We start from the raw sequence: 14052 nt of genomic DNA on the forward strand, positions 1-14052 counted from the left end.
CACATTGTTGTCATATTTTTCCACTGAGAGAGTTTGTATTGTGTATTATTGACTTTCTCACCAAATTGTTTGTAATTTTATGATTGAGTAAGTAGTTTGCTTTAATTAGTGTCGGATATAATAGTAATGGTATTGAAAAAGTATTGGGAGATAAAAAGCAGGTGAAATTTGAGATTTAATGGGCTTAGATTGACGTAATTGCTATGTCTTATCTGGCAAATGGCAAATTTAAAGTTACTGTAGTTCTTTCATAATTTGAAGGGGTTTTAATAAGATCAAAATAGTCTGAAATCAATGATCAAAAGTTTCACCAATTATAGGACTCTTTGGTATACAAGCAAATTTAAGACAATGACTCTTTGGTATATAAATTATTTAAAAACGATGAAATTATTTTAAACGATGAAATTATATTTTAAGACCTATAGTAGCCAAAACTTACATTTAGTTAGTTTTTAGCTCTACTGGCCAAAGGCCAGAAGAGCTTATGCGATGGTAATGTGTACGTAGTATGTGCATCCGTGCGTTCGTGCGTCTGTAAACAATTGCTTGTGAACATGATACAGTATCTCAATGAAACTTGTACAGTATCTAGATATCCATTAGAGCTCAGTTCCTTTCGAAAACCACCCAGATCTGCCCATGCATGCCTAGATAATGGCCCTTGATCGTATAAAAAAATGCTATTGTGTAAACAATTGGTTGTGAACACAATACAGTCTTCATTTTTTATTGGATCTCGATGAAACTTGTACAGTATCTAGATATCCATTAGAGCTCGGTTCCTTTCGAAAACTAGCCAGATCCGCTCATGCATGCCTAGATTATGGCCCTTGATAGTAAAAATGCTATTGTGTAAACACTAGCTTGTGAACACGATACAGTCTTCAGTTTTGATTGTATCTCGATGAAACTTGTACAGTATTTAGATATCCATTAGAACTTTGTTCCTTTTAAAAACCAGCCATATCTGCCCATGCATGCCTGGATTATGGGTCTTAAAAGTATAAAAAATGCTATTTTAAGCTAAGTCTATTTTTAGCCAAGTCTACATGAGCGAAGTCTATTTTTAGCCATGTTTACATGTAAAGTCACAATTGCTTGTGAAGGTTTGTTTAAATTATGCCCCTGGGGTCATTACTGCCCCCCCCTCCCCCCCACGGAGATTGTCCCGCAAGGGACCAGTGCGGCAAATGCAAACGACCTCGGCGACGTTGGCGGCCCAGGGAAGAGTTCTCTTTTCTTTGTAAGGGACAGACTCCCCCTTAAAATGGGAAATATTAAAAACCTTTTTGTCTGAAACCACTATGCAAATCCTGACTATTTTGAACAAGGCTTTATTTAGTGGTCCACTATCATGACTGTTCAAATTATGCCCCTTGGGTCAAAACTGGCACTGCCCTGGGTGTCACAATTTTCCTAGAGACTTATTTAAGAAATATTTTTAAAATCTTCTTGTTTCAAACCACAAGGCCCATACCTTTGATATTTGTTGTTGAGCATCATATGATGCAATTGAAAACACTTGAAATAATGCCCCTTGGGTAAAAGCTGGCCCCACCCCTTTTGACTTACTTATTGATTTTTAGAGCTACAGTAATGATATTTTGACCATGTGAACAGTTTTGCAAACAAGCATTAATGTTGTTCTCAGATGTCCTTGACTTTGACCTTTGACCGACTTTTTATTTTTAAAGCTATATAAAATGAAATTTTGACGATGAGTACAGTTTTGAAAGCAAATATTTGTTACCCTCAGATTACCTTTACTTGGCACATATTAAAATAGTTCATGCAACTAATCTGCTTACAACACTTCCTGTCCTCAGATGTTGAATGTGCAGCGTTTTCAGCTAACCCAAGCCCTAAAAGTGAACTATATATTTGTTGCCTATTACTCAAACGTACATGCTCTGGATTGAAAATGACCATAAGAGCCATGCCAGTAGAGGATAGGCCCTTTTTGGGCCTCTTGTTTAGCACTTGACAACCACGATATTTATATTTTCGACTTATTCTTGCAGAAACTTTAAACTTTCTCTTTAAAATTATTCATGTAAGACCTTGTTAATATATTACCAACAGCATTATGCATTATGCATTTAATAATATTATTATTTTGAAGCACTTGGGCCATCACTCAATCTATAACAATTTTGTAGCTATGTCCCTTGACAAACTGTGAAAAAATTGATGAATTTTTGCACATGCTGGGGTTCACTTACTTTTCTGCATTGATGCCTTGCATCTGAGGATCAGCTAAACAGAGTATATGTAAACCTTTGTGAGGGTGGGTGAGATTGGTCTAGTGGAATGATGGTGTACGCCTCTCACCCAAGAGATCTTAGATTTGATCACCACCAGGGGAACTTTCTCTTGGCCTCTCAAGCCACTGATTTCAGTCTTGCAAATTAAACTTTCGATGAACAAGCCTGAATTTTTACAGTAGTTTTTAGTATGAATACAAATCAACAAGCCCATTGCTATGAAATACAGGGGCTGTTATCACTATCATCCTGTCATCCTGAGTCTGAGTTTGAGACTCGGGCTGAGAAAAGTGAAATTTTAATTTTGTTGTAAAAACGTTATTACTGTAGTAAACTTGTTCAAAAGTGCTGTTATCTATTAAAAATAATCTGTTCTACTATCAGGCACACATCGTTTGTTAAAATTAGTATTATTATAGATATTAAAGAAATTTAAGAATTCAGTTTTTCTGAGCCTGAGTCTCAAACACTCAGGAGCAAGTCTGGAAGGTATTAAATTACCAGTCAGTGCAGGGATTGCTGGCTTTCATTAATATTTCGATTGTGACATATATGAACATAAAGAAATCAGAATGAACTGAACTAAAGGTTTGCTGTATAAATGGATAAAAATGGTTTGATTGTATCTTAGTACAATGTCAGATACATGTTAGAATTATATGTCACAGGTTAAATAGTGTGACCTTCTTTTGTGGAGAATTTTTATCAGCAGTTATTTGGTCTGAATGTTTTAAATGCCAGGCTTGATGCATTTAGATATCGCTATCTTGCATATAAATTTAATATCAAGATGATCACAGTAGCCAAATTAATCCAAAAACAGTCAAATAATATTAGCCAAGTTTTTGCTTAAAATGATTTTTTGGTTTTGACAAAATTCATATCAATGTTGGAAAGAGTCCAAGTGAATAATTTGTAACTCTTTGTTGGTCAAATATCATCTATTGTATTGTTTGAATGAATTGTAGTAGCAAAAAACTTGGCACAGACATTTTAATGGTTGTGCCAATTTTTGCCAGTATTAAAGTCATAATAAGGTTTATTGTTACTGGATCATGTCATTGTGTCTGATCATTTTTGTCTTTCTTTAAGTAATGGTTGAAGGTTATTAGTATTTTTTTACCAAAATGAATGCTTTAATGAAACATTTTACATGGGGTGGGGGTGGGGAGGGGAGGGGTTAGGGTGAGTGGCTGAGTGGTTGAGATGATATTTTATCTACTGGCCAAGCCTTTGTTTAAATAAACCGCTTCACATGATTAAAACTGATAATGGCTGACTGCTTATTTACAAAAATAAATGTATAACAGGTTTGAAAAAATATAATTTCGACCACTAAATGGCTTTAGATTGTCAATTTCGTTGCAAATATTTGAAGTAAAAATGTAAATGGTATTGTGAGAGTATAGCACTTAAATTTAAAACCCCTTTACATTTACATGTATTAAACTTGAACGTTTTTACTGCTAAAGCTAGGCAGACATGGATAATTATGCTTCTGTTTTTTTTTTAATCATGCTCTATAATGAATAGATACATTTCATATTTCATGATTATTCATGTTCTTAATTCCTTTTACAGCTTAAAATTCTATAAAGTTCTCATTTCTGGCAAGAGAAAAAAACTTTGGAAGCACTTTACAACTTAATGCAAATTAAAGTGGGCATTCATTAAAGATGCATGGAAAGGCTAAAAATAACAACATGTAAAACCTGCACTGAATTAAAATTCAAATGCTGAATGGTATAATTTGAGGCTGAAAAAATACAGGACTGAATGTAATGCATAATTTCTGATATTTAGGATACACCAAATTTATAAATTAAATAAATTAAGGATTAAATTGATTTTGGTTATTGGATTTCTCACATTTATTTTTTAATATTTTTTAAATGACTGCACATGTTCCTATATTTCACAAAAGAGTTTGGATAAACAGTCATCAAAATTAGTCTTTAGGATGAACAAGCTCGAATTCATATACCATTGCTTGGCATTACATTTTTGAACAAGCCCTGCTGTATAAAACCCAGAATTTGAGCAAGCCAGGAAAGCATTTTACCAGTGCAGGGCTTGTGGGCTTGTGCTTATTTCTCCACTGAATAAAAGTTGTTCTGAATAAGCAACATGTTTAGACACTTTCAGTTAAGCATGCATTGAGGAAGCTGAGTATCAGGCAGATGTTTTCACAATACTTTTCAAAGCCATTAAATACCTTGAATAATTTAAGGTGAGCAGTGAGCATCATCTGAGGCAAACGTTCAAACAATAATTTCCACAGAAATAAAATGTCTTGTGTATGAACAAGCAAGGGACTGAAACTGAAGCTGAAAAAGTTATCTCAGACAGTTGTTCCCAAAATATATTCCATAGAAATTTAAAGTATTTTTTGTAATCCCAGGCAAATGTTGTAATATTTTTTTTCACTGCAATATTTTGTTTAGGCTTTCATGGTAATCTGAGGCAAATGTTCTAACAAAATTTTCCACTGCAATATATTTTTTGTATGCTTTCATGGTAATGTGAGGCAAATGTTTTAACAATATTTTCCACTGCAATATAATTTTTTTTAAGCCTTCAGGGTTATCTGAGGCAAATGTTCTAACAATATTTTCCACTGCAATTTTTGTTTACGCTTTCATGGTAATCCGAGGCAAATGTTCTAACAATATTTTCCACTGCAATATAATTTTGTGTATGCCTTCAGGGTAATCCGAGGCAAAAGTTCTAACAATATTTTCAACTGCAATATGATATCTTGTATACTTTAAGTGTAAACACAGGCAAATGTTCTAACAATATTTTCCACTGCAATATAATTTCTTTTATAATTTCAGGGTAAACACACGCAAATGTTCTAACAATATTTTCCACTGCAATATAATATTTTGTATGCCTTCAGGGTAATCTGAGGAAAAAGTTAACACAATATTTTCCACTGCAATATAATGTCTTGTATACTTTCAGGGTCATCCCAGGCAAATATTCACACAATTTTTTCCCCTGCAATATAATGTCTTGTATACTTTCAGGGTCATCCCAGGCAAATATTCACACAATTTTTTCCCCTGCGATATAATGTCTTGTATACTTTCAGGGTTATCCCAGGCAAATATTCACACAATTTTTTCCCCTGCAATATAATGTCTTGTATACTTTCAGGGTCATCCCAGGCAAATATTCACACAATTTTTTCCCCTGCAATATAATGTCTTGTATACTTTCAGGGTCATCCCAGGCAAATATTCACACAATATTTTCCACTGCAATATAATGTCTTGTATACTTTCAGGGTCATCCCAGGCAAATATTCACACAATTTTTTCCCCTGCAATATAATGTCTTGTATACTTTCAGGGTCATCCCAGGCAAATATTCACACAATTTTTTCCCCTGCAATATAATGTCTTGTATACTTTCAGGGTCATCCCAGGCAAATATTCACACAATTTTTTCCCCTGCAATATAATGTCTTGTATACTTTCAGGGTTATCCCAGGCAAATATTCACACAATATTTTCCACTGCAATATAATGTCTTGTATACTTTCAGGGTCATCCCAGGCAAATATTCACACAATTTTTTCCCCTGCAATATAATGTCTTGTATACTTTCAGGGTCATCCCAGGCAAATATTCACACAATTTTTTCCCCTGCGATATAATGTCTTGTATACTTTCAGGGTTATCCCAGGCAAATATTCACACAATTTTTTCCCCTGCGATATAATGTCTTGTATACTTTCAGGGTCATCCCAGGCAAATATTCACACAATTTTTTCCCCTGCAATATAATGTCTTGTATACTTTCAGGGTTATCCCAGGCAAATGTTCACACAATTTTTTCCTCTGCAATATTATGTCATGTATACTTTCAGGTGAGCAATGAGGGACTGAAGCTGAGTGAGTCGGCCCAGGCAAGACTGGCCGCGGCTGACCCAGGTAGGTGATATTTGGGGCTTTAAAATGAGACTCTCTAAGAATCAAGATTGAATGATGAGACTGGATGAGGTTTTGAGACTATCTTTATTGTTCTCTTGATTAAAAAAGAAATGCTATACTTAAAAGCCTCCTTGATCACTGTAGTACTTTCTTCCGCTACACTTCATACAAACCGTGGGAAAACTGACTGACAATATCTCGTTCATATGAATATACATGAAACAGGGGAGACAACTCTTCTTCCAATGAAGTTGCATGTTTAAACATCTTCAATAAACCTGTACTGTCAGTTGTCTCCGCAGGCCAGTGGTCTTGTTAAAAATTTGTAGCTATTTGGCGGACTGAGTTCAAATCGAGCTTTGCCTGAATACTTTTTTTTTTTCGAAGAAATATTAAGTATGAGATTATGTGCGTATGTGTGAATCAGATTTCCAGAGGGGCTTCCTTAAGGAACCAATGAAACTGCCTCATTTATCATTCATGATTACGAGCTTCTCCTAGCCTAATGTCCCACGGTTCACAATGAAGCATAGCAAAGTGGTGTATTAGGGGTATCCGACAATGACTTGAAGGAAGCTGAGTGTGTTGGCTAAATGGAGACTGGGGACATTGACTCATAATGGTTAGATCATTTAAAATACAAATTAAGATTGAAATCCCTCCATAGGAAAGCCAAATTCCTTGTATGGTTCCATTCAATTAAGGAGATAAATAACTGAATAACAAGAAGATGCGCCAGGACAGTGGGTGACTGGGTTTAAAGGGACACCCTCAGTTTGATTTCAGAAAAAGTATTCAAATTTCATTTCCTTTATGAAAAATCAAAAACCGTTAGTAGGAGTTTCGTTGGGTTTAAAGGGACACTATCACTTTGATTTTCAGAATTAAAATAAGAACTTATTAATTTCCATTAATGAAAAAAAAAAAATCTCTTGAGTTCCATTCAATCAAAGCAACAGAACATTTTTTTTTAATGAAGATGAGGGATATGCACCCCAAACACATATTACTATTTAACCTAAATATATGAACAGCATATATAAAATATGTGATCCAAACATTTGCTTTGAAATTTTGATATACAGTTACCAGGCCGTAATTGTACGTGATTTCCAGCATACATCATAATTGGCCAAAATAAATTCTCTGTCTTGAATCACTTAAAACGGGATTGAAAATGTAATTTATAAGTCAAAAAGTGTGCTTAATTATATAATTGGGCACATGTAACAGTTGAGTCACAAATTTCCTTTGTTTATTGAAGGTTAACACGTATAAAACGAGTGTTATGGAATTGAAGATCGAATTGTAGGCGTTGAGAACCTGTTAAAATGTTAGATAGCAAATAGAAAGCTTTCACCTGAAATACCCATAAATGTTTTTGTGGTATTGAGTAGGAAGGTTTTTGCTGTGTGGCATTTAAAGTTGTTACATTAAATAAATGGATCTCGTACCATTCGAATCATGTTGTGAACTTCCCACATGCTGGTTTTTAGACAAAAATTAATTACTTGAAGCAACTTAAGCCTAAGTTGATGCTCCCTTACACAAAGCAAGGCTGTTGTGGGCGGTGCAGCCATGGCCGTATCACTTTTTCAGCCAAATTAGGTTGAAATTCTCATTTTTCTTAAATTTTCATAAAAATCTTAAATAAGGTTAATAGTAATTATTCCCCTCACATTGGCATTAAGTCTAAAACTCCAGCCACTCTGGGCAATCTTCTGTGAACTGCCACACGCGTGACTGCGTCTTTAAAATGGCTCATCCAGTAGATGAACAACTACTATAAAATATTGTAGGGGTCAATTATATTTGTCAAACTTTAAGGTCATAATAAACTAAATTTTATTTTAGATTTTAAATCTTAGAAGCATATTTTGGAATATTTTATTTCCTGATGTTAGTGTTTATTTCTTTTAATTTGAAATCAGTCAAATTGAAACACAATGAGCGATTACAAATTGAAATTGAAAAGGAATAATTTAATGGAAAAATAAATGAAGGAATGAAATCATGAATGAACCAACAAACGAAGAAAAGAACAACGAACGATGGTTGAATGAATTCATGAATTAAAGGATGAATGAATGAATGAATCTACACACATTGTTATGGGCATGATCTAAACCTAGCTGTTGTCAACACTGTGTGACAGTCAAAAACAATGCGCCAGGCTCTGGACACTACTTAGTGATATCAAACTAATTAGGTACTCCCCAAAATGGTACCTGTGTGTTTAAACGTCTCAAACAAGACCTTGCACCAGAGACCTCTGAGTTCTAGATGCTGGGCCCACTTCATTTGACTCTCCGCACCTCAAGCCTGAAGAGTTGACGTGGTGCTGGAGGATCTCTGGGAAGAGTGCAACCCCAGAGACTTCGAGGGTACACAATGTGTCCAACCATATGAAATCGGTTGAGAACCTGTTTGGGATGATGTTGATGCATGAGATCTTCCCTCTCAACCTCAGGAAATTCTGCAGCAAGCTTCACTTTCAGCATCTTAGGGTCTATGACAGGCCAAGCATTGGACACCCTTGAGGAAATGCGCAGGGACAAGAGTGTATTCTTGGATGAAGTAAACGGTGTCAGTCAATCTCTGGATATTTCCGAACCAGTTATGCCTTGGTTAGGAAAACCTTAAAATAAATCGCTTTTATAAAAAAATATTAGGTTAGGCATGAAAATACTGCTCTAAAATTTAGCCATAATAGTCTAAAATATACCCTAAAAAGATCCTACATGCATCTTCAAATCATTCTGTGGGGGTCTGCCTCTAGGAGGTCCCATCAAACTTGGAATTGCCCGCTGCCTTGCACATAGGTGGAAATTGCTTGGTTCTTTGCACAATGATGGAGATTATTCTCTTCCTAGTACGGAGTTGGGAATTGTTTCCTTCCTTGTATCCTCGCTTTCTTGCATAAAGTCGGGAAATTTGCTCTTTACCTGCACTTTCATATTTGGCGTGTGTCAGATAGTTTGGGGGTGCTTTATGCTAGCTTCAGTCAACTTCTATGATGGACAAGTTACATGTAGCCAATTGAGCATTAATGAGTCTGTGATGCCCTTAGATGTTCTAGCTGCACATGCGTTATATTGAATGGATCAGCGTGTGTCTCGCCTGGCCGAAGAGGGGTGGGAAACATTTTGAGCCCAATGCGTCCTCGGGATTGGGGCTTGCAATTTTTTCCTCATGAATAAAGTTACAATTTCCAGTATTCATGAGTCATCAGCTAGTGTTGATAACTTCACTGCCTTTTGTACACAGCCCAGTCACTACAACCAATCTCTCCAGTTAAACACCTAAATTCAAAGGCAGTGATTGGCAGTAATCAGTCAGACATAATGATGTTCATTTGAAATTCTTTTAATATATTTATTATTTATTATTTATTTATATTTTTAAGTGGTTTTCTTCAAGAATATTTGAGGTTTCAGTTTAAATTACCAGATTTCAATTTTGTTTTTGAAGGTACAATTATGTAAATACTAAGTAATTAATTTGCGCACCTGCTTACAATTTCAACTACAATTAATGTTCTGAAATGGCAATAATTCTTTTTCCAAATTGTTTGATATTTAACTCGTTTACAAACAAACTTTTAGAAGAACTTTTTATCAAGTCCTTGTTATCACATTATTTGTAATCCGAGAATAGTAATTTCATGATATAAACGATTAGAGTACTAGAATAGTATTTATCAGATGCATAGAAACTTTCAGATTGCAGAATTTTAAAAAGGAGCTAATAAATACCTATCATCAAATTCTGTGCACGTAACAGTTACAAATTGGGTTATTTTGCTGTTTGATAAACAAAAACAAAACAAAAAAAAGTTGTGCAAGTTGAAATAAGTGGAGGGTCGCTTAATATCCCTAAATTACAGTAGAATGAATTTGTTCACACCTTTGAAGTTGATTTTTTTTATCCTTGAAAAAAATAATGTAACTTTTATAGCATTTTGATGATGTCTTGCAACAAAATAATAATAATAATAATAATGATAATGATGATGATCATCATCATCATCGTCATCATCATAATAATAACAATGTTAATGTTAATGTTAATAATGTTTAAATATCAATTAATTCTACTGAAGTTCCTTGCTCTTCGCAGTTTTGTATCACCAATGCATCTCTTTCTAATGTAAGGTTTGAAGAAAAAAGTGGCCATTAGTATGATAGCTGTGATCTTCATAATTAATGCCATTCTGGGACTTGTGAGCATAATTATATTGTATTATATCTTATTTATCATATGGTATCTTATGTGTTTTTATTGTATTTAAAACTCTCTTAGGCTTGTTATCTTATATATATATATAATGTTATCTTATCTCATGTTATCTCATATATGTCAGACTATCTAATGCTATCTAATGTTTTTTATCTTATCGAATGTTATCTTATTTGTTTCAGGAAAGGAAGTATGGACAATGTCTCTGACCCCAACATCTAGCTCTGGTGTGCAGTACTGCAAGGGCGGGAGCAAAGAAAGAAATCCGGGAGATGATGGGAACAGTCCCTACCGTACCCCACCCACTGGTGCTGTTGATACCACCTCGTGTGATAATTGTCAAGGGAGTTATGGACACGGGGAAACGCGGCCCAAGAAACGCACGTGTAGGTCAATAACAGTTCCTCTTGAACACGAATCAGAAACAAACATACCCCCTGCCAAATCGTCATGGCAACCAAAAGGTTCAGATTTATGGAAGCCCGCTACGATGAATCCAATAAGAAATAGTTCTCGCCCAGGAATGGATGGGAAGTTTGATGTTCGAACTGTAACATGGTCTCCGATTGACTGTAGACATTATGAGTTTTCTAGTTTAGCTCCGTCTGTGCAAAGACACCGAGAAACTGGCCACATAACCCCGGACGACCTCTTAACCCCACCAGAATCACCAGTTCCGAGACCTAACTCTGTGTTTAGTAACTGTTCAACACCAGTATCACGTCCCCATTCTGTGTACAGTGATGGTGCAATCAGTCCCTATATGAGCGAACCTTACTACAACTACATTGACCATTCTCATAACCGAATTCAGCACATTCAAGAATTCAGGAATCGCAGTCTTTCAGTAGAGGAACGGATCTCAAACATATCAGCAAATCCCCAAGTCTCAAGCTTTTATGCTAGCTCGGCAAATACTGCACAAGGAGCGATGTGTGGTATAACCCCTACAAACAATGCAATTCCCACATCCCCCCATCATCGTCATCGCGTACCCCGATGTAGATCTCAGCCGTCATTTTATGACAGAAAATCAGGGAGAAGACGAAGGCGTGACTCAAGACCAACATTAAATTTCCATAAAATGACGGAGGTATATTAAAAATGTTTTTTTATATATATTTTGAGTTTTAGATTGATATGATACTGACATCGTTAAATCAGAATGTCAAACTCTTCTGGCAACGTCATTTTTTGGACATTGTTTATTTCATTATTTCACCTTATTTAAAGGGCGAGGTTTTCTTGATTTAACAAAAATATTGATACTGTATGTTAAAGTAATGCTAAAATGACAGTTATTAATAAGGTTACAGTGAAAATCAGCTGCACAGAAGATATTTTTTTTATTATCTAATGACTTAAAGATCTTCACTCAAATCATTTCACAGAGATATTAGTTGAAAAGTATCCAAAGTTGAATATTATCGGTCATACACAGAAAAAGTTCCGCAACTGCTGATAATGTGGATTACAATATTGATTAAAAGCTTTGTAAACATCTTGCAGAAACAGGATGAAGGTTTCAGACTTCATGATAAAAATTAAGATTTTGCTTTTTAGGAGATAATGTTAAAAAATATAAATCGGTCATTTTTTTATTGTGCTTTCAAACTCAAGTCCTTGTTAAATATAATGATAAAAATAATTTGTTTTCATTAACATTATAAAAACTGTTGTTTTTATAAATTTTGACATACAATCATGCCCATAAATTTTCAGTGTCGAAATTCAGAAAGCCTCAAATTTTACAAGTCAGAAATAGAATCACTTCTCAGTTGAATGCTATCATAAAAATGTTTTATTTAACATTCTGTTAGGTAATTATTTGCACAGGTTTAAAGATAAAAGTTGTAATTTTCTAAATTTCCTGAAACTTAAAATAAGATAAAATGATGGCATTTTCAATGAGTTTTTCGAATGAGTAAAGAAGTATCTTTATACATGTATTCTTAACTCTATGTTATAGAGATTTACTTAAGTCTTTTCTTTAGCTTTTCAATAATATCAAAATTAAGATTTTCATTTTGAAAGGTCTTGAATAATAAGCCTTAAAGGGACTCGTTCACAGATTATAGGTTGGCAACAATTATTCTAACTTTTTTTTTTTTTAAATGAATTTATCTTATGTATATTTATGAACAAACACAAAACTGCAATATTCTTTTTTCTACAGAATTTTGAATTCATTATCTGAACAGAAACTTGTTAATACATTGCCACAAATGATTCAATTTTCAAAAGCCATACTCATTCGGCAAAATGGAGTATTTTCTGTCACATGTTCAAGTAACTTCTTAAGTCCCATTTTACCTGATAAAGCTAAGCTCACTTATAATTTTTGTTCTTTAATAATTTCATAATATTAACTTCTTCAAGAGTTTTTAGCTCACCTGAGCACGAAATGCTCAAGGTGAGCTATTGTGATCGCCCTGTGTCTGTCGTCCGTCGTAGTCGTCCTTTGTCAACAATTTGACTGTTAACACTCTGGAGGTCACAATTTGGGCACAATCTTAAGAAACTTGGTCAGAATGTTACCCTCAATAAAATCTTGGACGAGTTCGATATTGGGTCGTCTGGGGTTAAAAAGTTTAAATCTGGGTCATGTGCAGTCAAAAACTAGTTCACCAGGTCAAATCATAGGAAAATTGTTAGCACTCTAGAGGTCACATTTATGACTGTATGTTCATGAAACTTAGTCAGAATGTATATATTGATTAGCTCTAGGCCAAGTTTGAATCTTGGTCATGTGGGGTCAAAAACTAGGTCACCAGGTCAAATTTAAGGAAAAGCTTGTTAGCAATCTAGAGGTCACAGCCCTGAAAAACACTTATTCCCTCCCCCTGTCACAATTGCCCTTGCACTGAAAACACTTATTTCACACTTGGATTGGTTCAGGTGAGCGATACAGGGCCTTCAGGGCCCTCTTGTTTATACTTTTGATAGGAATTATTTTGATGATTATCACAATTAACCATTTTTCATTCATCAGAATTCAATTTAAGTATGTATTTCTACTAATTGAAATAAGCTACTTAAGCCTGTTAACCTTAAGAAGTTTCGAGAAATTTGGGCCAGATGGTGATTTATTATTGAAACAAGCCTCAAATTTCAAACAAAATGCAAAAATCCTTGTCTGACCAAATAAACATCAAAAACGGGATGTTTCCCTTTAAAAAATAAACTTAAGCTTAATCTTGTTAGCAAATCAGACCGTCTTAAATCTTTCAACTGTAATAAGCCATTGATCTTTGATAATTTTAAGTGTTTTACACATTCAAATGATAGAAACTGAATAGAAAATGTATAAGAAGGTCTATCAAAATAATCTGCTTTAGGTTTTTATGCATTTAAAATCTTTCTGACCTGCCAATTTTAAAGACCTTATTTGTCTATGTGTGTGTACTATTTTTGGGTGAATGCCAGTTTCTAAGCCTCCCATGACTATGGAAAATTGTAAGATAATTGTTATTTTGAAATTTTATTGTTCAGAGGTGAATTTTTTTGCATAAAGAACGGCTCTAATCTCAAATCTGATGCACAGAAGTGTAAAATGATCTTAAAATTATTCGTTTCGTCGTAATTGTGTGATATATCAATTTCAC

At 34.5% G+C, this 14052-nt stretch overlaps 1 protein-coding gene across 4 annotated transcripts in view; it reads left to right on the forward strand.

Moving 5' to 3' along the window:
- Nucleotides 1-14052, forward strand: part of LOC128211531 (protein FAM53A-like) — a 36013-nt gene that overhangs the window by 15416 nt on the left and 6545 nt on the right. For all 4 annotated transcript variants that reach the window (XM_052916431.1, XM_052916430.1, XM_052916432.1 and 1 more), the window contains exons 4-5: nt 6145-6208; nt 10630-11540. In XM_052916431.1, the coding sequence (XP_052772391.1) occupies nt 6145-6208; nt 10630-11540 (975 nt within the window). The remainder of the gene's footprint in view (nt 1-6144; nt 6209-10629; nt 11541-14052) is intronic.

The sequence above is a fragment of the Mya arenaria genome, chromosome 12, assembly GCF_026914265.1.
Source record: "Mya arenaria isolate MELC-2E11 chromosome 12, ASM2691426v1".
In the NCBI taxonomy this organism is placed as follows: Eukaryota; Metazoa; Mollusca; class Bivalvia; order Myida; family Myidae; genus Mya; species Mya arenaria.